The sequence below is a fragment of the Harpia harpyja genome, chromosome 17 (genome assembly GCF_026419915.1).
Source record: "Harpia harpyja isolate bHarHar1 chromosome 17, bHarHar1 primary haplotype, whole genome shotgun sequence".
Lineage (NCBI taxonomy): Eukaryota > Metazoa > Chordata > Aves > Accipitriformes > Accipitridae > Harpia > Harpia harpyja.
In genome coordinates this window covers 1,903,398-1,928,592 of record NC_068956.1, presented here as the reverse complement: position 1 = coordinate 1,928,592, position 25,195 = coordinate 1,903,398, and the positions used below count along the sequence as shown (strand labels likewise).

The 25,195-nt window shown below is 42.7% G+C and overlaps 1 protein-coding gene across 5 annotated transcripts in view; it reads right to left on the bottom strand.

Annotated features, from left to right (window-relative positions):
* FAM168A (family with sequence similarity 168 member A) overlaps positions 1–25,195 on the bottom strand; it is a 203,646-nt gene that overhangs the window by 80,588 nt on the left and 97,863 nt on the right. For 4 of the 5 annotated variants that reach the window (XM_052812267.1, XM_052812266.1, XM_052812263.1 and 1 more), the window contains one exon: positions 20,532–20,619. In XM_052812267.1, the coding sequence (XP_052668227.1) occupies positions 20,532–20,601 (70 nt within the window). In that variant the 5' untranslated portion in view covers positions 20,602–20,619. Of the gene's footprint in view, positions 1–9,688; positions 9,791–20,531; positions 20,620–25,195 lie in introns of those variants that run through there. The other variant, XM_052812265.1, reaches the window with a different exon arrangement.

Genomic DNA, 25,195 nt, shown 5'->3' with positions numbered 1-25,195 from the left:
ACCAGCAACAGAAGTAGGCCACAGTTAAATGGAAAAAATCCCCATGTTATCACAAGATTACTATAATAAATACCAGCAATATTTTTGAGGGGCACAAACAACATCATACTTTCATAAGTTATTGTTCTACATTTTTGCTTGCTCCTTGATCTCAAGGCTTCAAAGATTTGTTTATTATAGTAAAAAGAAATATTTAAGAACAGATTCCTGCTTGGGACGACTTCTTTGGCATCCAAGGAAAAAATGCACCAGCTGCCTGGAGCTGTTTGCCATTCTTATTTACCAATAGAATGAAGCTCTTGCACATTACTTGTGGTTTTTTTTTTTTTAACAAGAAATATTGGAAATAGCTGCAGAGAGTTTACATTTCTAAAAAGGCTTTACAAGCCCATTCTCCAAGCAACTGTCAGTGTTTCTTGGGGCGAGCGTGTAATCACAGAGGGAAAATCTCCTGGAGATGCAAGGATTTTATGCAGCTTTTTTTTATCTCTTTGTTTACTCCAAAAGTCATTGGAGTGGAATCTACATTAAGGAGAAATCACAGAATCACAGAATGGTTTGGGTTGGAAGGGACCTTTCAAGGTCATCTAGTCCTGGGCAGGGACATCTTCAACCAGATCAGGTTGCTCAGAGCCCCGTCCAACCTGACCTCGAACGTTCCCAGGGATGGGGCATCGACCACCTCTCTGGGCAACCTGGGCCAGGGTTTCGCTACCCTCAGCGTAAAACATTTCTTCCTTACATCTAGTCTGAATCTACCCTACAAGAGGATTCCTCATATCTCTTCATCTCAGGCAGCCTGAACCCAAACTCCTCTCCTGACCCTGTTTTTGGTGCAAGCGAACTCTGCTGCCAGCAGCCGCACCCTTGCTGCAAGCCAGGCATGACTCTACTTTGCCAGACTGGGACTTTTCTAACAACCTCTGCAGTTTTACCATCTCATCAGCCTTGGCTTACGATGACAATACCCTTTGATACAGAAAAGTCTCCTTCCTCATATTACTAAAGGAACTGAATAGACTTAATTTTTATTTGCGCTGATTTAAATAAGATGAATGCCAATAGGGAAATCTGAAAAATTCCCCCTCCATTCCAAAACAATATGTTACCTCTTGCCTTTTCCGTACCTGCTAAGTGCAAGAGGAAGGAAACTCCATTTTTCTGTGCCTGGAGATTTCTCATTGCACTTCACTGTAGTTGCTGGTCCCAAGCTTAGAGAAAGCACAGATCATGGTGTATTTTCTTAACCAACGTGTCTCATAAAATTAATTCACTGGTCACAGAAATGCAAATTAAAAAAATCAAGTAACAACGCCCTTAATAACACACTTTAACTTGGTCAGCTCTGAATTGGTCAGGCAGTTGGACTAGATGATCACTGTAGGTCCCTTCCAACTGAAATAGTCTATTCTGCTCTAAATAATGTAAAAAGAAACAAAAAACCCAAGCAACAGAACTCACTCAATATGAAAACTATCAGCAGTATTATTAATAATTTGCGTAAAATATATTAGGTATATCCTTCACTGCTAATGATAACAGCCATTATAGTAACAATTGCTATTGAGGAAAGCTAAATGCCCTTTTAAACACACACAAAAAAGGCAAAGAAATTATTCTGAGTATGGCATGCGTACAAAATTCTACAGAAACACTTAGATACAGCCACGCACATTACAATCAACACAATTTACCACGTGAGTAATACCAGTGTAATTACACAATGTCCTCTACAAGTAGTGGTACAAAAAAAATTATCAGAGATTTATAAATTATTTCATTTGGGTGCTATATTCTCAGCATCAGGCCTATATCTTCTTTGCATCTTGCAGAATGCTGAGCAACATCAGGATAAAATCTTGATCGCTACAGTTAGTGCTACAAAAATCAACCATATTTCATAACTACCCCTCGTAACTGAAAAGCAGAACTGAGCCATTAACCTTCCCAGGAAATCCTGCTACCAAAATAATGATACAACGTTAGATATGAGGGCTGATTTATAGAGAAATCATGTTATATTTTGATTCTGCATGGAAAATGCAAAATCAGACACACCAGAAAGCAAAAGGACTCTGATGAATATCAAGACTCTGCAAGCAAGAAGCATTAAAAAACCGTTCTGATCACTCTTACTGGTTGTAAAAAGATTCAGAGTGACCTTAAACAGCAAAAGGATTTAATTATCCCAGAGAGGGAAAGATTTTACACCATTTCAAAAGAGCTTTTTAGAATCAATGATAAGCTCCTGAGCTAGAGAGGCCTAAAATTATTATAGAAATATTATCTGTATATTTGCACCATCTCTTAAAACAACCAGTTTTACTTCAAGAAACAGGAGCACTGACCAACACCAGCTTCGTCACAAGAAACTCTGGATGACCCAGTTTTCTGCCAGCACAAACACCTCCAAGCACGGTTTGTTAGGGATCCAACCCCATCCCAATAAAGCCAACCTGCGGGAAAATTAGTGAAAAGCACCTAAAAGGATTATAGTGCCAGAAGGTCTGATTTTGGGGGAAAGATTAAGATAGCGAAACGTGTAGTTTGGCTAAGTGACAATATCATAGAATCACAGAATGGTTTGGGTTGGAAAGGACATTTAAAGATCATCTAGTCCAACCCCCTGCCATGGGCAGGGACACCTTCCACCAGACCAGGTTGCTCAAAGCCCCATCCAGCCTGGCCTTGGACACTGCCAGGGATGGGGCATCAACCACCTCTCTGAGCAACCTCTGCCAGTGCCTCACCTCCCTCATAGTAAAGGATTTATTCCTTATGTCCAACCTAAACCTGCCCTCCTTCAGTTTAAAGCCGTTGCCCCTTGTCCTGCCACTGCAGGCCCTCGTAAAAAGTCTTTTACGGGATACTGATCAATGTCTACAAGTCCTTAAAGGCTGTACGCATACCAAAGGCAGAGCTAAGAGTTAGGCTAGTATTAAAGATGCAACAATTTAAGGCGGCTATCAAGAAACTACCTAAAAACTGTAATAGTTATTAGACGTGGAAAAAATTCCCAAGTACAGCAAAAACCCATTTACTCAAGGTGTGATGAATAGAAATGAAGTGCCTACAGAGTCTCAGCCACCTTCAAGAAAGACTTCCAGGCTGAGGCAGATAGCACTAGATATTCCTCAAAAATATAAACCCACAGGCAATAAAGTGGAAGAGGGCACGGAATTACACACAGACAGGAGGCTTTGGTCTGCTGTGCTGTTTGTGGAGCCCTGCAGAGAAAACCCAACCATCGCAGCAGCACCACCAAGGGATGGATCAAGCCAACGCCAGCTGCCTACAGAAATACTCTTTTTCCAAAGAAACATGATGTTCGAATGATCTGAATCAGGACTGGATAGACAACAGTATACTATAAGGTGTCCTTTTTTTAAATTTTAAGAGCAAGTGCCTAAATGTAAAGAAACCTGGATTAATCCATGGCGTCACCTCTCTGCTAACCCTCTCCAGTGCAGCACAAGTGGTGATGCCACCTCAGTTTTGCCATTTTTTATTTTGGATTAGCCATGCTCACACCCACTGAAGAAGCAGCAAGATAAATACTTCATACATAAATAGTAGTTGACAGTCAGCCTTGTCCAGCTTTTGGGAAACAGTCCAATGGATGCAACCTGTTTTTCTGCTATTCATTCTTTATTACTTTTAATTTCTAATTCCAAGTGATGAGGGGGAGACTCCCATGGATCACATGAACCGGCTACTTGGGGAGAAAATAAAAGCACAGGAAAGAGGGTGGCTCACAAAGTAGTTTTACTGCCTTTTATAACTGAGGTAATTTGTAATATTGTTTAATGATAAGCTAGTAAATTTTTAGCTGATTGAGCAAATGTTACTCCAGTAAAACTTCCTTTGTAAACTGTTAGAAAGACAGAGAGAAAACTTCATTTCTGTGCAATTTTTCTTCCCCAAACCAACTACATAGCAACTAAAAACACATTACCAATTTAAGCGTCCTGTTGACAGTCTTATGTAGTTTTTCTTTTTCCCTTGTAGATTTTTTTTTTCCAGTGTCCTGTGCAGAATCTGAAGTTTTCAGACAGAATTTAATGCAACAAATAGGGTCATATGCAAAGAAGAATACAAGTGCTCAGGCACTACAGCAAATGTAAATGTTAAAAATCACACAAGAGAAGATAACAAAAAAAAAAAAAGTGCACATAATACAACAAAGCAGTAGAAAAGCATACTGTACAGACCATTCTTGCAACGGCTGACAGAGGGATCGGTTGACCTCAGAGGTCTCTGCCTTTACTGACTTACATACTTCTGTGAGGCTCATTAAAGGCTCCAAGCACAAAGCATCAAACACTTCAAGTAAAACTTGGTCTCCATGGGAATAGAGGACAAACTAAAAATAACTATAAGACGACATTTTAACAATTTTGCAGGAGATTGTCATGGCAATGAAGAGAGTTGTAACCTGTTGTCATGATAACCAAAGTTTTAAATTAATGGGAAAGCATTCCGCTTCCACTTAATCTTTATTCATAACGAGTCTAACATCCACGATGGGAGAATTACACATTACAGCCTTTAAGGAACCAGAGAGCTGGGGAGAAGCAAGGGAGGGATAATGCACTGTCTGGTTAAAAACAAAATTAAAAAACTCTACAGCCAAACCAAAGCACCGATAGGATAGAAAAGAACCCAGAGATGAAAATGCATGGGGAGATGCATGATGCCTTTTTGAGGGAGACACTCTCCTCTGCCTTTTAGTGCTTAGATAACGTTATCTTTACCATGGGAGAAGTAGCAGAAACGTTAGCAGGGAGAGGCAGGTCACTTGGGCCAACCACTCCAGCAGAAGCATCACTAGCATTCAAGGAAGCAGCAATGTGAATGATTTATTGTTTTAATGGAGACAAACTAATCCCACCAACCAAGTGAGGCCATGCTGATGCCAGCTCTTCCCTCTTTACCTGGAGTCCCTGCATTTTGGCAAGTGGTTTTTGGCATGGGAACACTGGGAAAACTGGAAAGTGAGCGTCAGCCCCATGCCCGTGGACTCTCCTCCCTGCAACGGGAGCGGGAACTCGACTAGCGTTATCCTTCATACATACCTGTCATCAGCCACTCGTTTTTACACTCCTTATCATTTATTTTCACTAGTTTCAGCATTTTTAAGATTTTATTTTATCTCGGTGGAGGCATTCCCATGGCTGCCAGAGAGAATAATGCAGCTTTTTGTTGAAGAAATGGCAGAAGAACAGTTAAGAGAAAAGCACGTGTTGGTGGCATGTGTGTCAGCAGGTCACTAATATCAGAGCACACTATGTCCAGTTTCTCAAGACACCCAAACTAGGGGAAAAAAAAAGGACAAGAGCCGTAAGACCTCCAGATAGAGGGGAAAAAGGGGCAGTAAATAAATCAGCAATGTTGACTAATGACTGACAAGAGGCGAGACAGGATGAAGAGGAGAAAGATCTCAATCACTGTCAATTCCTAAAGGGCACAAATGGCACATCCAAAAATCAGCTTGTCTTTGCCAGTGAAGAGGGACCCAAGAGATACGATGAGGACTTGACGGCTGCATACCTTCTCCATCCGGCGTACATGTGGTCCTGGCAGACTCTGCAAATACATTCATCTTGGTGTTGTGAGCGTGCGAGTATGACAGAATAAGCAAGAGGGAGATGAGGCACATGTTGGGTTTTTTTTTTAGTTAAGTCACCTTCCCCTTCTACGTGTCTCACTTGCATTTTGCTAGAGACGTTGCAACAAGCTGCATGACATGGACAACTCCCACCATCTTTGGAAACCGATATCAAATACAGAGTGTAACACACATGGACCCTCTTGTACCCTCCATCACTTGAAGCTTGTTAGCAGCACTGACCTTCAAGCGTTTGCTTGGACACAGAAGCAGAAACGCATTTCTGCTCTCTCCTTCCCATCAGACAGGGAGACATCAACCACTAATTTTACAATTTAACGCACTGCACCTTGGGGTCAGGGGCTGGAGGAGAAGAGACAAACCAGGTTCAAATGCATGTACCAAAGGTCAAGCGCCAAACTGAGGACCCTGAATGAGAACCACTGTTATCCTAAACTCTCTGAAGCCAATAGAAAGAGATGAGTAATTGCAAAGAATGATCCCCCCACCTAAGATCTGAATTTGTCTCAGATGGCCGTAAGAGACCTGAGAGTCACCAACCTACTGCTCATGCATTCAATGAGATGCTGTAGATGCGCACCGTAAGTCTGAGTCCAGCAGTCCTAGACCGTAAATTATATTAACAGGCTCAAAACAAACCATGCCTTGTCTAAAGACTACATAATCATTATTGTGTCTTCGCTTATGAAAAATTGCTCTGTTCACCCTGGAATTACTATGACAGTTAATTATACTACTGTCTCCTTAACTGTTTTGAAGGGAGAGAAAAACTATTCTGGCAACAGAATGCCTAAACTGTACACGTCTTTACCCACACCTTCAACACACAGCACAGAATAGTCTTCACCTCAAGAAATAGTTACTAATTGGAAATAAGAAGAAACAAGGTAAACAGAAGTTCAGATGCATACACACTCATATCTCTCTGAATGAAACAATTCATTGTTTGGCTGTTAAAATCAGTTTTTCCCCCTACCTGATTTCATTTACAATTATCATGTGCTTTGCATCTCCTGGGAATGCCACCAAAATCGACAACATCTTATCCCTAAGATGGATGCTCTTCTCTGCAATACATTAGGTTTCTAATAATGAGAGACAGCAACATCATTTTTGAGTGTAAATGGGTGGGAACAAATCAAGCATAAGGTGGAAGCTGCCTTTGATTACATACTAAAGAGAATTTCTTAACTATGAGTTACAAAGGTCTCCACCGGTCATTACTCCAGGGTTTCATTCTTGTACTTCTCCCTCCAACCCTCACATGCAATAACTGTTGCCCACAACTCAAGTCTTCTGAGAGCTCAGCTTTTCAGCCTGATTTCTTCTTTATTCTTCTTTTTCGTAAGATTCAAAATTATCTTGTTTATGAAGTGAAACAAATTAGACGTGCCCCAAGGGAAAGGCTGCTGGGCTGACAGCACTCTAGAAGGGACCCGTTGGGGACCAGCTTCAGACGTGAGCATGGCCAGCACTGGGGTGGTGGTCACAGGCTGCTGCTCTTTTCTGGAATATTAAAGTGCTGGGGTTTTTTCCCCGGATCAGTGCTAAGACAGGACCCCAGCACAGGAAAGACATGGACTTGTTAGAGCAGGTCCAGAGGAGGGCCACCAAAATGGCGAGAGGGCTGGAACGCCAACGCTGCTATGGAGAAAGGCTGAGAGAGTTGGGGTTGTTCAGCCTGGAGAAGAGAAGGCTCCGGGGAGACCTTACAGCAGCCTTCCAGTACTTAAAGGGGGCTTATAAGAAAGATGGGGACAGACATTTTTCCAGGGCCTGTAGTGACAGGACAAGCGGCAACAGCTTTAAACTGAAAGAAGGCAGGTTTAGATTGGACATAAGGAAGAAATTTTTTACGATGACGGTGGTGAGACACTTGCACAGGTTGCCTAGAGAAGTTGTGGATGCCCCATCCCTGGAAACACTTAAGGCCAGGCTGGACGGGACTTTGAGCAACCTGATCTGGTTGAAGATGTTCCTGCCCATGGCAGGGGGTTGGACCAGATGATCTTCAAAGGTCCCTTCTAACCCAAACCGTTCTGTCATTCCATGACAGGCTCCGATACAGACGCAAGAAGTGTCCCCAGCATTTCGGACAAGCAGTGGACAGCGGCTAGCTTTGCCCACCTAATGCAACTCTTACATCCCTCTCTGCCCATGGGAGACTGATCATCTCCACCCAACACCTACCTTCAGCTGGTGACGCAAGGAGCATCATTAGAACCAACACCAGCAGCAGACGCAGCCAGCTTATCTGTAACCAGTGGGATTAGCTCCTTTATGCTTTACTTTAAATCACAAGCAGAGTGGCCACCCCACGGAGGAGCCCACCACAGCGACATGGTGGTAGGGTGGCCAGGAGCACAGCGAGAGAGATGGCCAAAACCCATTCCCTTCAGTGGCAGAGCAATGACAACGTCGATGTTTACTGTTCTCATTGCTGTCCTGTGAAGGAGGCAGAACATACTTAGAAAATTAAATCACCTCTCCATCAGCACATACAAGAGAAAAAAAAAAGGTGACAGATAACACATAACTCCTCGTGCCTTGACCTGCAGGGACGTTTCAAGCAGCAGCACAATTTTCTTCCCAGCTAAACAAAGATTTATTGGATGCTATAAGCTCAATGGAGAAACCATCTCCAAAGTCTCTGAAAACCTACAGTAGGTAAAATATCCCCCCCCGGAGAGCTCAGCTCCGAGCCGCAATGACCCACAGGGCTGCTCCAGCAGCGTGCCGCCCCAGATTGGTGCCAAGCACAGAGCCGTGCCGGACAGAACAAGGACCACGAGGACATCTCCCCCGTCCACGGTGATGCTGCATTACCTCCCCAGCACCACTGGTTCATCACCAGGAGCCCAATCTTGTGCCCTGCCACAAAAACTTCATTTTTTTTCCCAACTTGAGGATTACAGCTCCTTCTCGGCCTCATGCGAAGCGACCGCAGGGATTCAAAGGGCTTTATATGACCAGGCTGTTGACAAACGTGTTTATCATAAAAAGACCCGGAGATGGCAATTCCTGCAAGGAAACGAACGCTTCTCAACATCAGCAGAAACTCAGGGGTCGGGGACGGGGGAAGAACCGGTGGGGGTAAGGGGAGGGGAAGGAAAAAAAAGCCGTAACACTAAAGAGTCTTTCAGGACTCATTTATTTGAGCAGTGCCAAACCAGCTCACTGATGCAATATTTTCTTCCTGCACTCTGAGCCAGGGCTTTGGGATCTAATAAATCATCGCTGGCCGCAGAGACATTAAAATTCTAGCCCAGTACTGCATTAGATGAAATGAGGCCGAATGCCAGCAAGCGCAGGGAGAGGGAAAGGCAGGCACACGCACTTTAAAATAAGTATACGAATGCGTCTGCATATAAGCAACTCCTGATTCCGGTTTCAGACGAGGCTAAATCTAACGCAAACAGAATAGCAAAACAGATTAACAAGCCAGAGCTCAATCACGCCACTTTGGGAAAGCTGATCCCCATTAAACTAAAACTAAGATGTTAGGTATAAAGCACAGTAGAAAAATAGACTTGGTAATTTACAGATCTGGTACAAACCGGGGAACAATTTCTGAAGCTTATAAAAGCCTTTTACGACCCCGTACCAGATCATGTTTCTGTATGTACAGACCTCTGCACTGTATCGCATTGACTGCACAGAGTGTAAAAAATAATTGTGCACCAGGAGAGGAGAAAAATTCAATATTTAATCTACAAACATGTTTCCAGAAGTCAAGCCACAAAATTTTAATTTATTACCTTCAGACTGCAAAAATATAACAAGTATCTAACCACTTATTTGCTGTGCCAGACAAAAAAGAAAGGGGGGGGGGGGGGGGAAGACAGCAAATATTAAGGGTTTTCAACAGATCATGAGGCAGTATTGGAGCTTATTTTCAATAATTTAATTGAAGCACCTGGGGATTTAAGAGGTATTGAATGTGTGGTGTGCAAGTATGCACAGAGAAAAACAAGCAAGGATATGAATTTGAACTGCAAATGGCAGAAAAAATATGCAGAAAAAGCCATTTATTTTAGTCTCAGTGAGATTTTTACTTACAACTGAGAGATTCTGAGCAGGCGTGGGATTTCAGTGCTAGGAGATATTTTCATTTTGTTTTCTGAACAACCCCCATCTCAAATTCGCACAGTGACAAGGTCACACTCCAGCTCCACGGTGCCCATGGCAGAGGTTCCCAAAGTGCTCTGCAGAGAATCACTGACCCATTTAGCGACTGCCGACGGACTTCTGCCAACCGATGCCGGTGCTCTTCACCTCCAGAAGGAAGGATTTTAAAAACTGATCTAATATTTTTTCCACAATTGCTACCATTGGAAGAGAGACACCATGGCTTCGTGAAAGGAGGTGCGCTAGATTGGAAACAAGGGGAGGGAGGTCCCTAAAATAACCTCTCGGTAGAGGGGCTTCGTAGTAGGAACACCATCCACATCAGCAGCTTTCTCAGCAGAGCAAACTGGACATCCAGAAATAGTTATGGGGAGGGAGGAATAATTACGGGGGTTTGGAAAGCGATGAGGCCTAAATAAGTTTAAGATTTGATGTATGGCAAATCAGGTGTGACTTGGCAATGTGACCTAGAGGCATGAAGAACCGAAGTGCCACAGAGACGATGCCGAGATGGCCAACGTGATCTTTGACTGCCCATACAGAGGCTCCTTGTCGTTCAGCAGCGAAGTAAAGGGAACGTATAAGAAAACATACGTAAGTAAAGGGAGCATATAGGAAAAGAAGGTTTAAATGGTGTAAACCAATACGACCATGGCTAGAACAAAGAAAAAGAAGATGGCTTAGAAACACGCTATAAATCGACAAAGCCACTAAAAAAAGAGTTTCATTCTATGATATAGACAGACTAAGAAATAACACAAGGCAAAAAAACCACATTCACCAATTTTAATACTGAATATATATTTTAAAAGCCCAAATCACTGGTTAGAATTTGTCTACACACTATGTAGGACAGAGCTTTGGTAGGGCTCATGCTTAAAAATAAAGCTTATTTCTTCCCCAAGTGAGTGAAGAATTTCAGATTACGTGCCAATACTCTACAGAAGTAATCAACACACAAGAAAATTCTCCATTCACCTTTTATTTTCTTTAAATGGAGTACTTTCCCCTTCAAAACATGTTTCCAAGGCCATCTTTTTTTCCACCTATGTTTTTTTTTTCTTCTCTGCCTTATACACGTTTTCTCCAGCCCTCTTCAGCCCTAGTCATTTAATCTTTTTATTTCTTTTCCACTACAGGGAAAAACAAAATCAATATTGTAGCCAAGAAATGAGGCAGAGCATAAACCAGTTCCATGTACTAACTGAGCACGTAGGATTAAAAGGCACACAATGGGGTCATTCAGGAAAACATAACATGGGGTTTGTTTGCTTTTAAGATCTAAGACTATTCTGTTTATTTACAACATGGGGAAACTCAAAAGCGTGTAAAATCTGATACAAACAGTTACAAAACAAGGGGTGAAGGACGTTCCCCGAAGTTTCTGTGAAAGTCCTTGAATGGTTGACATCAGTTGGACCAATCTCCAAACCAGCTGAGCCTACAAGCATCTGTAATGAGATGTTATAAATTATTTTCTTCAAAGGAGCTTTACTATGCCTCCATTTCTAACACTAAAAAGAAAAGAGTCTTTTGTCTTGAAACACGGGTTTATGCCAACCACACTTCTGTCTACCAAGACCTATTTTGCACAGCAATCCGCGTTCATCCATAGGTGAGTGCCGTGGGGTGACCTCCATGCCCATCGTCCAACGGTGCTGCCGTTGGCAGAAGAACCACCCAAATACAGCCTATGGCTATTGCACACGCTTATAAATAACCCAGATCTCACCCCAAACCCCTCTGCTTCCTTCTCCCTCAATCCCCAAACAAGAAAACTTGTCCCTCATTTCCTTAGGGGTTTTACACTTCCTATGACTTTGAGAAAGTCCATGAGTTAATTTATTACAAAGATGGTGAATTAGCCATCGTTGATCAACCAAAGTGCTGGAACTCAAACAGCTTCCAACACTGAGAAATTCAGCAAGCTGTTTGGAAGTATTCCTGTACAAAAATTATGCATTTAAACATAAAAATAACAAGAGTCTACACAAGTCAGAGCTCATTCTTCTCCCAGTCAAGTATGATTTTCCTTTCTGCTCTATACACACCAATTAATAAACATGAAGAAACGCCAGAGGAAAAATATTCACTGTACCCACTTCATACATTTTTAATCACCCTGAAATCAATTCAACACCCTGAACACAGTTTAAAATTCCTGTTTTACAGAACCGGTAAGCAATGGATCACCTAATTAAATCCAGAAATGGCATTTCCCAGTCAATGGAAGGGGTAGACATGCATGCAGATCTTACAAGCAGAAGGAAAGGTAAGGAGAGCACCCCAACCCTGCCTACTTCAGCATCAAAGCCATTTGCCTTGTGTTCCTCGGCACTCCCCACAAATGTGTTGAGAAATGGCAAAAAGAAAGGAAAAAAAGTCAAGTTTATCCTCTTCGCACACAGCAGTTCTGAAAGAACTTGTTTTTCTTGGCCAAAGAACTAATCTGTCATCAAAGGCCCAGCCCTTCCAGAGAATAATACAGCAAAATTTTAATTTTAAGTTAACAAGAAAGGCTGAAATCATGCCTAGAATTATCTTTGTCCCACAAAGAGTACGCAAAGGAGGATTAAAAGTCAAATGTAGAAATCCTACCAGAACATCCTTCTGTCTTCTACAAAATTGGAGGCTACCTGTTTTCAACATACCAATAAATTAAATGAACAGTCAAGCGTAAATCAGGTCAGTCCTCACATGTGCAGTTGTGTCTGAGGTTCAACAACGAATACAAATGATACAAATTAGGATAGAAACACACGTGAGAATCCCACACCTCCTGTACTGCCAACAAAACCAATGACCGGAGGGTGGACGGTGCTGATTCCCTCTGTTCATCATTATGTCCAAACAAATGTTGTGGTTTCACCTTGGGGGAAAAAAAATGACAAAACTTGGGAGTTTGCAACTTGGGAGTGCAGCAAACAGCCCGGCTCAGGGATGCATCTCATTCTTCTGGAGCATGCAGAGGTCCTATGCAGGGAACCCAAATCACAGGTGGGAGATCTCGACGTGCTGGAGGAAGCACTGGAGCTTTCCATGTCCAAAGAGGATGGAGCAGGGCTTGCTCACGCGCAATAGCAGAGGCGTGGAGGGTCCTCGAGGAAACCCATCCTCAGCAAGCAGCGCCGGTCAACCTAGAGCCCAGAGCAATGGCTGTGAAGTTGACGGCATTTCTGTTCTCTGCCTTTCTACAAAGATTTAGACAGAATTAGTCTCCGATGGCTGTACAATTTTTGCTTCAGACTTGTGCAGCCTGCCAGTATGGTTCACAAACATAAAAGCATCAGCTTGCACAAATCCTTAACCCTTTGGGAATCCCTCCGAAAGATCTCCAAGATTTCAGACACACAAGAAGAATATCAAACCAATGCCTTTCCACCAACATAAAAAAATAGTAATTAGTATGTTGACTCGCATATTTGCCTACCAGCCACACCTATTCTCTATCACAAAATCTTGTAACTATAACCACATGCGTGCATTACACTGTGAATTAAAATTACATTAGTGTCATATATCTTTCTCAATGCTCTCAAAAATCCCGCAGAGAGATTGCCACTTGAAGAAGCAGGAAAATCAATTAAATTGGAAAGCAAATGAACCCAGACCTTGCAGACAGCATAAAAAAGGTTGACAAGTGACACAGGGAGACACCACGCTTTTCCACATACAAATGATAAAGCTCTTAGCCAGGACTTCTCCTTAAATCATCAGAAATAAGACTATTTTATGCTTTAAAATGAAGACAACACATTCGTTACTTGAGGAAGAACATACTGGGTCTTGCAGCAAAATCACAGATGAATTGCAAATGTGATTCAAAGTCTTCCTTGCTTTAGACTACTCCTCTGCTTCTCCAAAATACTTTAGTGAATCTTGTGCAGGATAAAACCTGCCGAGCAGCTATCCTTGAATATTTACTTCACACTCGTGTGCTGCAGAGGCTCACTAAAAGCACCTCTGGGCAGTCTAGGTTAATCCACTTTGGAAATGGAGCTAAACAGAACTCAGCCACACAAAGACCTTTTACTAAAAGGCGTCAGGTTCCTCCGGGAGAAATGAGTCCAGCTCTCCTGGACATGTGCAGGTGTTTGCCAGCTGGGCCAGGCTGACAGGCTGCAAGAGAGAAGGAAAAATAGCTGGGATGGAGTGCAAGACTCCAGGGAACAAGCAATGCAAGAAGGAGAGGGACCAGAAGAGCAGCAGAGGGGCTTGCCTGATAATCTTTCCCCAAAAGGCAGGGAAGGGGGTGATGAAGGGTGCTACCTCCCAGCCCTCTCCGAGACAAAAAACAAGCAGAGAAGCAGCAGGATATCCACAGCAGAAACCTGAATGCATGATGGATACAAATCATTAGCAAAAGAGAAAAAGGAATTGAGTAAAAGAGACAAAGGTGATTAGCAGAAGAGACAGGGGAATTCCTGCTGCAGAGACATGGGAAGGCTGGGGGCTCCACCTGACAAACCAGGAAAAGCCCTGGGAGAAGGAATGAGGGTATCCATCACATTCAGATGCTGCCATTGGGATTCCCAAGCCTTACGTGCAATGGAGGCGGAAAAGCAGGGAGTTCCCAGCCTGTATCTGGTCGGATTTAAGGACGCTAGGCACTGCCTCCTACAAGGATAAACTGTCCGAGACAGGGTGACCCTGACCCCAAGACACTTCTGGGGAAACCCCTTGAGCGTCGCAGGTTGGAGATGAGGACCCTGCCGTAGCAGCACGCCTGGAGAAGCGAACTCCTTATAGACCTGTAGCAGCGGGGCTGCTCGTGGCTAATCGCGTATCAGCAGGACAAGCGTATTAGATATCAGAACTCTGAAATGCACGGGTTTTATTTATCAAAACCAGAGGATTAGCCCATCTGAATATTGCCACCCAACAAAAGCTTCTTGATGACAGCAGCTCACATTTGTACTTGGTGGTCTACTCGTTCCTGAAAGAAACAAAGACTCGGTTGTCTCCTCTACACCCTTTGTGAGGTTGGCACCCTCCTTCTTGAGGTCTCCTTGCCGTTGTTTCTGCCACACTGTCTTCGGCTGCCACCAAGCTGCATATCCCTGACTCTTTCCTGAGCAAGACCAAAGAGGTGGGAGGATCACTGACCTACGTGGCTTTGGACCAAGCATCCTCACTAGTTCAAACAACCTTGATCTGATGGCCTTGAGGACAGACTGCAGTGACGGGCATGGGCTGCAGGGATAAGGTGAGAGCTGAAAACCTTGTGTTTGAGAAATGACCGGTCCAGCTGGCCTTCAGTGGACAAGATGTCCATGTTCTACATGTGGTGGGAGTATCAGCCTATCCTTCCTTGCCCCACACCTCTGAAGATACATTTGCCTTTCCCTTCCCACCCAAGAGCCAGGCACATAACCTGGTCAAGACAGAATCTCTTTAAAATGGATTTCACCATTTTAGAAGACCTGCAGTAAATAATTCAGACACAAACCCCAGGGATGGGACTCAAGACCAAACACAAACTGCTTTGTGGAGATGTCTACACCTGAGTCAGCTGTCAATACACCTTTTAGTATCAGAGAGAAACGAGTACCTCTAGGACACAACCCAATGGCTCATAAAGTAAAACAGACCACATGGGAGATGCTCTTTTCTTGTCCCTTACCATTAAAGCAGTTCAGGCGATCACTCACATCCACAGTGCAGGTACCTAAAACTGGGCAAAACAATTCTGAATCTGGGTGGCCAGGAGAGACCCCAGGCAGGGTGAAATGGTGTGTGCCTCAGATACAAAAGTACTGGCACTTCCACAGCAGGGATTTAGGTCTAGTACAAGGAGTTTGAAATAAAAGTGTGAATTTTTGTCAGAGAGCAAGTGGAGGGTTGGATGTGGGAAAAGGTGGAGGGGAACAACCATCTGGAAGAGTATCACCAGTAATCTGTGGGCAAAGAAGGAACAGAAGAGAATATACCCATATTGTTTAGTGATTTTTCTGAATGGATAAAGAGTGAGAAACTAGAAAAGCAGATCCTTTCCTGTTTCTTTTAAAATTTCAGATGATCAACTGAATAAAAGCATTTTTCCTTTACCTTCAATAATTGTGGGGGGGAACAGAAATATTGCTTCATGGCACATAGAGCCTGAACAGAGCTGTTTGTCGAAAGCCAACCAAGGGCTTCCATCAGCAAAAACTTGAGCTGGAGGATGTCTCTTCTGAGCATGGAAGCTCCCGAGCAGGTTGCTGCTGCAGCAGGACCTGGGAAGTGTCATGCACTAGAGCAGTGTGACACAAACTCCTTGGAGACTTACTAACCAGCTTCACACCTTGGGGATGATTTTATTATCATTTATTATTTAGTAATAACTACGACGAATACAGTCAGTCTACCGAAGGTTCATGAATCACAGCATCTTATCAGCATATTAATCAGCTTCTGGTAGGGAAAATGATAATAGTGTGAGCTATAACAAACACTTTTATAGTTTCACGCTTGAAGTCAAACAAGCTACAGGAGAGACTGATTCTTCATCCCTGATTCCACACCAACAAGCTAATCTATTTGCTGCAGGACTGGTGCCTTAGCAAAACTGGATGCAAGAAAACGGGAAGGATAACGTGCCAAAGGAAAACCAGGCAGTTCAGCAGCTCACATTTGGGGCAGGTAAAGTGAATTCTACCAACAATAAAAAAACAAACAACAGTCCTTACACACATTTTAAAGTTAACCTCAATTAAAACAACAGCTTACATGAAGATCCAAGTTAATTACAGTCTGTTTTAATTAAATAGTAAACAACACTCAAACACTGTTTGCTGCTGATGTTCTAAAATACATTGAATTAGCAAAGTGGAAGCAGTCACCAGCTGAGCACGAGGAACCAGGACTTGCTGGAGCACAAACCTGGCGCTGGACAGACGTGGCTCCATCTGCAGCACGAATATTCTCTCCATGTCACCTTAGTCAGCAAAACAACTAGCTCATTCAACAGCGAGAAAGCATTGCTAGCAGAAAACGCACACAAGGCTTATTCTACTCTTTTCGGTTTAGGAAGGAAAATGGGAAGAAGGTTGCAATTCAACGAATCTGGGTGTCTTAAGGACCCCAAAAAATGAGACATACTAACTACATGAGAAACCACCTTTGCTTAATAAATCTATTAGTTCAAATATGGGGGATGTTTCGATAAACATTTCTCTTACAAATTTAACACTTCTGACTTTGTTTCACCTAATAACTCTATTTTAAAACTTCCTTTTTTAAACTTAATTATAATTTCCCATAAATATTCATCTAATTCAGACCACACTTTAAAAATCATTTAGGAAATAACTGACCTTCACACTTCCTTTAAGGAAGATCAAAATGGAAAAATTAAGGATCTGAATAAATGTATGGTACATCAAGTACTTGAGTATGTGCCAAGGATTTCCCATTCTCCCTAACACGAGCAGCCAATTTGGTACAAAATTTTTATTTACCTTGAAATGGACTTCTCTCCCTAGCCCACCAGGTATGGAAAACAACAAAGAAGTGAGAATGAGAAGAAAATCAGATTAAAACTAATTCTTTCAACCAAAAGCAATCTATTCTATATAAAGGATTTACATTTAGCACTAAAAAAAACACAAGAACATAAAATTCAACCTGCCAGTATCCTGATTACCATCCTTGTTTTCTTTCTGCATATATCCCATCTGAGTTTTATTCCACAAGGTTAGAAATGAATGGTTTATGAGTGATCTTTAAAGACAAAAATTTAAGTAATACACGTGCTGTACTAGATTTGGGGTAAAAAAACCTGAACTCTAAAGCCTAGGGCTAACAACCTTTACCTCAACTTTATTACACTTCAGGGTTTTTTTATTTCTCTTTCTTGCCTAATATAAAGCTTGGCGTTATTTTTTTCAGTGTCTTCAACTACTGCAAAAAGATGGGATTAAAAAAACCCACATTATATCTTATACTGTATAAATTCTATATTGTATCCCAAATTAGATCTCAAATCAAAATTTGGGGACAGATGTTGTACAATCTGTCTCATGAAGTGATTGTGAGAACGGTTTGTTGACATGCTATTTCAAATTAGGGGCTCCGAGCAAACTCTTCCATTCAGCTGCTGATCAGGACTGAGACACTCATTAGGCCCCAAAGCTGTAATGAGCTCCAAGGACCATGGAAGGGGTTCGCACAAGCGATGGCCATCAACATCTCCTCCAGATCTACGATGTCATATGCTTTAGCAATTATTTTCAAAGCAATTTGAAAAGGAAGTATCTACAAACTCCATAACTTAATGTTCCTCCTGTGAAAAGTCAATTTTGTTTGTCTCTAAGAGTTTAAATATTCCCCAGAATAGCTTGTGGCTACATTAGAAACTGATACGTAGCTAAATGATGCCAAGTTAAAGCAATGTAAATGAAGTCTAAGCATAGAAAGCAAGAATTAGATAGACAGAGCCTGGCACTTGTAATGCAGGAGACATGGCAGCCTTCTTTTAATAATTGTTGAGACCACCCTCAGGAGTTGCCTGTCTTTGATATATAGAGGAAAGAATTTAAACTTTTTCCCCTTTTTTTGCAATTAAATATTCATTAAATATTCAAACAAATTCATATTTAAAAGGTTTTGTAATACTATTTGCCTAGCAAAGAAAATAGCTCTTCGTTAAACAGTTTTTAACCTATTATCTATTTTGGGACTTCATTGTAAGAATTCAGTCCACTGACTCCTTACCTTACACCTGCGCAATAGAAAAACCAAGCACTAATATGATTCAATTACTGCTTCGGTGTGCTACGTTCAAGCAGTCACTTGCATCTTCCCTTCTTTGTTTTTCTACTGACATAACTAAAGGACCTTGTTACATTGATCTGCCTCCAACTTTTTTCTCCAAAGTCATCCTGCACATCTGCCACTGATTTCTCTTAATTTCCCACAGACTCTGGAAGACAAATGCCTGACGTGCGATGGTTTGTGTGAAACCAGTCTCATAGGGGCCACCTCGCCACGATCCCTACCAGAGCTGGCGCAAGCTGGCCAAGGCAGACAATAGCTTTGGTATTTAAGTGCACAGGATAATCTTCGTGGTGATTACCCAGCAGGTTATTTTAGAAGATAATATCCTATTAATGTTGCCATTTGACTTATTCGGAATGCAGTTCATGTAGAATTCATTCATCTAAACCAGAAATCACCCTCTAAAATTCTCCTTCCAGAAAGGTCAAGGTACAAACTCTATCCAATCCGCACCTCAATATTTATATAAAATCATCTTATCAAGTGCCAGAAGGCAGCTTCTAAAACATTCAGGATTGTATGAAAGCAGATGCAGAAAATCTACATTGAATGGATATCAAGGTGGAGCTTTGAACACTGGTCAAAAAAAAAAAATAGTAAAGGGATGGAGAAGCAGACTCTTGTCCAAACCATCCTTGTGTTGGAAAGCACAAAATTGCTGTTCTTTCTAGTGCAGGAAAAGAACTGTGCACTTATGAGCTCATTCTGTCACCCAAGCACTGTTGGAGTCTGCAGTCCTCTTACAACGGTGGTATTTTTGAAGAGACTATTATTCACAGAGATTTTTTTTTTCCAAGCCTCTAGTGCTTTGACTGTGAGACCAAAGTTCCCTGAGCTACAGTATCTCCAACAAAGCAGCATGCATAATTTTGATGGGGAAAAAGAAAGGGTGAATAAAAATGGGGCAAAATGCCTTTGAGGAACTCTCTACTCTGATGAGTATCAGACAGATCTCTTTGCAGCAACGCAGCCAGCCCTACTGATCTACCAGCTGAAATAGCTACCAAAGTCAATGAGAATATTTTGTAAATGAAGTAGCTAAGAGCATTTGATGTTCATTTCCATTTGCTGGTGACCACTCTCCTCCTCAAAAGCACACTCCCAAGCAATTTCACACGTTGGGTAAAAGTCAAGACATACAACTGGCAATGCAAATATAAAGAAGGAAGTCTTAACACAGTATGACACTTAATAGCTAATTACATTCAACAAAATGTTAGGAAAAGGAGTCTTCCAAGGCTGATTTTGTAAGGTGCTTATACAAGATCAGAAGAACAACTGCTGGTAAACATGATCCACGGGGAAAACTACAGATACACCTAAGCTGAGATTTTCTTTTTCCAAAGCACTATTTCTCTCTGAGCTAAATTCTTTCCATATCAGTACACTTTAGTTCCCCGCTAGTTACATAATTATGGTAAACATATTCCAATGCCTTTTTCAAGTATTAAAGATGACATTTTTAGACAACTCAGTTCTAAAGATGGACTTCAAACAGACATCAGACTTGCTGTTCAAAATAAGATTAACTCAATGAAAGCACGACTTGAAAACAAAAAAATCAGTCAATAATGCAGTTTAAATCACCACCTGTAAGAATAACTGCATGTTCTTCAAATACCAGGCTCTCGCCTGTGGGATCCTCATTTCTACGGCAGGATTATTCCAGCACGTGCACCTGAGTCGTTCACTTCATCTCCAGAGGCAAGCCCTCCAGCTCCCAGCTGACTCCCCCAGCAACTTCTTGCCTGTATTGTTTGTCTACAGAAACCCCCTTTTGATCCTATTCTTTAGGATTTCCGGGGCATCCTCTTCTTATGAATTCAGATCCATTTCTTCTCGCTAACCTTACTGCATTGGCTTTGCTGGAGAGTTTTTCCTGCAAGTCAGTTCCCATCTGGCTCCCTGATGGGAACTCTTTCTCCCTTCGTTAAGGGATTAATCACTCATTAATGATCATCTGCTCTCACCACTGAACACAGACATTCACGAAAGAGCCACTGAACACCGCTCCTACCTGTATACGCCATGTTCTTCGGGTTTCCATAGGGAGCCCCAGGTTGGACGGGGCTGTAAACAGGGTTCATGGTGGAAGACGGGGAACTCTGAGGACAAAAGAAAAGGAGAGTTGAGATGACTGCCTTACATTAGCTCCAGAGTCGTCTTTTGTGCAAAGAGTCTTCTGCTACGTGATAGCGTTACCACGTTATAATTCAAGGCACAGAGAGCTGCAAAGGAAAGGATTTACAACTAGACATTACAACCAGGTAGCATATTTAATAATTCAAGTTTTGGATCCCTCAGTTAATTCCCCTAACTTCTTAAGCGCTGCATATTCTGCCTACAAATGTACCTGGAGCAGATTGATCTTACATATCCCTGCCTTCAGGGGGGCTCAGGACTCATGACCCCACTTTTAGCTTGCGATGAACAAAGAGGAGAAGCCACAAATTCAGACAAGGAATTCTCCCCCTTGGAGGAGCTAATAGTTCTTGTGTGACAAAAACAACCACAATGAAGACCTGACCTTTCAGAAATTAGCAGATAAAAGACCATTTGCTGCTGGCGAGATGGAGAGTGGCAAATATTTGTGAGCTTCTGGCATCAGCTGACTACAATAACTTCGAGCCTAAGGCTTGGGTCCTGTTCAAGGCTGCGCAGGGCACCCAGTGCCACCCACTGCATCCCACTGCTGTCCCAGACTGGGAGATGCAGTCACGGACCTAACGCAAGCAATGAGATTTTAACAGCCCTTCTGTTTCTCTCTCCAATAAAGATGATGAAGCAGTGCCGGGTTAGCTTCTTGTGAGTTTTATTTAGAGGAAAGCAAGTAACTTGGGAATTTGTGTCTACTAACTGTCAGTTAAGCAACTGGCTCAGTTAATTATCTTAATGAAGCACATTCTCAATTCTGATTAATGGGAAAATCAGTCATTAAGCTTTATTAGGCGACACACTTGTCTCCACAGCTATCTAGTGACAATTTCATACAAGAACCTCAACGATCTTGCTTCAAAATATGAGTTTTTTTAAAATGTATTATTTTACAGTTCATAAATAAAACCTTTCTTTCCAAACAAGTCTCTCATGATGGATGCACAATTTGTTAGATCATTAACTCCTTCCGCTTTACCTCAAGATAGTAAACAAGTCAAATGTTAAATGTTAGCACCAATTGACTTGACAACAATTACCACTTAATTAATTAGCCTTCCCTCCGCCCCCAAGTTAGCACAGAAGGAGCAATTCTCCAAGCAAAGGAAATCACGGTTATAAAGCGAACTGGAAGAGAAGGCTACACGGAGACACGTATTTACACCAGTGGCTTCAGTAACGCACGATGGAGCTCTTAAGAAGAACAACGGGAAAATCAATGTAAAACTTTACATCCGTGAGACATTAGCGCTGGGGATTTACATTCAAGCATAAGGGTTTTATGGCCATTTGGTCCTCGTGTCCCCAGGCAGTGCTGCGAGTCTCAGTGAGCCTGCCCCTGGCAAGCAGGCGTTTGCCTTCTGGCTTGAATTCTCGTTTACAGGAAAAAACTCAACATCATCTATCTCTGAGATGGTGAACATCAGCTTCTGCAAGCATGGGTTCAAAAGCCTGGCTTTTGGGCTGCCATATGGATCCCGTTCAACACAGGAGGCTATTTCAGTGTAGGATGTGGCAGATACAGGACGCACTCATACCTATACCTCAAACCGCACAAACATGCACTTTATGTGTCCGCATATGCTATATGATACCTACCTACCACTACATCAAACATGCATATGAACATGAAATTAAAAAATCATCTACATTCATGAAAACTATTTTCTTTTCTCTAGTGAAAAAGAATGCGTTGATTTAAGCCCAACCACCACATCTCTATTGCATGTTATTTGTCCAAACAAATCATCGCAGACGAGGCACCAAACTGAAATGCCTCTCCCTGTCCAAAGCATATAGGACGTTTCACCTTACTTTTTCAGTAAGTTGAAAGCATCTGAAAGAAGATGGTTTGACAGTAACAAGGTGGGGGAATGTGCTGCCCAGAAGTGCCAGCGTGACCCAATGCATGAGGAGCATCTACTGCTGCTCTAAACGTAAGCCAAAAACCTCCTCCTTTTTACCCAAATGCCTCCATGGGTGACTTTCTTTTTTTGCAATTCAATTCCACCATCACCCTGCAATGCAGATTCCACATCAATAGTGGGAATAAGGCAAGAAGGTGTTTCGAACTTTTAACGGTTGTAGAATATTCTGACAAGGAAAAGCACTATAAAAATCCAAAGATACGTCTACATTAACAAACACTTTGGTGCAATCAGACACGATCAGACAATCAAAGCACTTTGTGCTGAGGCTCCTACGGCTACACCCTCTACGTTTTGAGGGTTTCCTTTGAACTAGATTTAATCTGGTTTTTAGTCTGGTCCCCACCTGATGCATGGTTTGAAGTTGTCTAAAGGACATCACCAGTATGTCCTTTACTGGTATGACCATCACCGTTAGAGACCTGTATGTTCCATGAGGGGCTGGAGGACGTGTGATGGGCAACTGGAGTGAAGCTTCTGAAAGAAATGTGGTCCACGCACACCAAAACCACTTTGCATGCGGAAACAACAATGCAATTGGTGGGAGTCACCTTCAAAGTGCAGTACTGCTCTGAATTTGAACACCGGTAATACACATAGCCTAAGGGTTACTACTAGTACATGACGCTTTAAGTAATAGATGCCACAAATAGGACTTGAGAGAAAAAGGAGGAGAGAGGTGTCATAGAGTTGCAGAGATTTCCTGGCCATAATTAACTGTTAAATCACTAATAGGACTCCTCAAGTCCAGACAAGAAATGCCCAGTGGGACAGGGAATGTGACAGATATCTATAAAAAAATAAATCACAAATGACCTGGAGAAGGTGGAGAGGCAGCACTCTTTCTTATAACCCAAGCAACCGGAGGCGTTAGAAGAAATAATTGTGTTGTAGGTTCGAAACAAGCAACGGGGGTGGCTGGTTGCTTTGCTTGCCTCAGCACATCCCTTGCTGCCAGGACGGTGGGATTCAGAAAGCCTCCCAAGGGACAGAGCAATTCCTCCTCTCCTCCAGACAGCCTTCTAGGCAGCGAGGACCTTTCACCATCCAGCCAGCGTTGTGTTCCCAGGAGAAAAGTCAATATCCAGGCTCCATTTTAGGTGCCTGGCCACCCAACTAACAGCATGACGCCTGACGTTGGACTACGCTCTCAACAAACGTGCCCATGGTGCTGAATGGTGCTCTTTGCACGGGGAGGAGGGGGCACTGGGAGGTCCCTGCAGCAATACCGAATGGCCGCAAAAAGCCACATCCTACTCATCAGTCGTGCGTGGGCACGTGGCTCTTCGTGTTGGCCATGTCAGAGGACCTGTAAGCCGAGGATGTTCTGCAACAGAGCAGGGAAGTGATGGGTCCATCTTACTCCCACCCTGTATTCTCCTTCTCACACACACAGAGCCAGCCACTCACCCAGCTGAGCCTTCCTGCCCAAGAAATAAAGTTTATGAGGGTCCCTCTTCCCTCTGCCTTCCAGTTGAATGTGTGTTCCTCCACCCAGGACCACACAGTGACAGCTGGACCTGCCCCTGGGCAAGGATGGAGTCACGGCTGCATTTATAAAGTGCCTTGTTCAATGCAGGCATCATTTCATTTGTGCTTTTCTGGGTGTAAAGGGTACAAATAAATCATAATTTGGTGAAAATTACTGCTCATGTCTGGCTTGCATTAGGTGTTGTACCAAACGGTAAAAAGAAACACTCTTATTGAGAAGGATGAAAGAAAATGCTTTTTAGATGAGATAAAGAGATTGTAATCATGTTAGGGGTTTGAGTGTACTGTGAGGAAGAGGTTTGTGCTTCCTCCCTGCTTGGTATGCAGGGTGTTATTTCCAGCCAGCATGAAAGAGTCCATGCAAACGGCATTTCAGATAGATGATTTGCTTTCTTTTCAGCCCCTAGTATTAGAGCACATTCAGATGAGCTTCCAATACATTCTGCAAGACAATACCATTCAAAAATACATTTTAAATTCATTACAGGCACTGCATTGTGGCATTCAAAAAGCTACACTGAAATGGGAATAAAACAGGATTAGCAAAATTAAACCTCCTTTGCCACAGTAACTTGCAGCACTTGCTTGTGGCCATATATACACAACAAAAAGACTAATAGAAATGAATTATAAACAGACAAACACAAGTATTTCTCTATTGCACAGACCTTCCACTGCTTCGTAATCCCCACAACACCGATGCTCGGTTGCTTAGAAGCTGCCGAGACTCCAGCAAGGAGCTGAAGGAGTAATTCCAGCAGGAATGCCATGGGAATAAGCTGCTAGCAAACAGTCTTGGGATACTTTCTGGCTGTAACCTGGTTACATTTTCATCTATTTTATCTTTCCTGTGAAAGTGCATGACATGCTTCCATCACACTAGGAAATTACTTCAGATGAAGGGTAAACAGAACTACAAGAGAGGTCAGGCGTCAGGCGGCCACCGCGCCAGGCAAATCGAGTTTGCACGGGGGATTTCCAAGCAGCGCGAGAAGGCAAATGGAAACGTTTGTGCCGTGCAGGCTGAGCTTGAACTTGCTGTGCTGTGAAGCGGCTGCAGAGCTACGCTCGAGCGCTCTCGCCTCGCTGGACCAGAGCTGGGCATCGC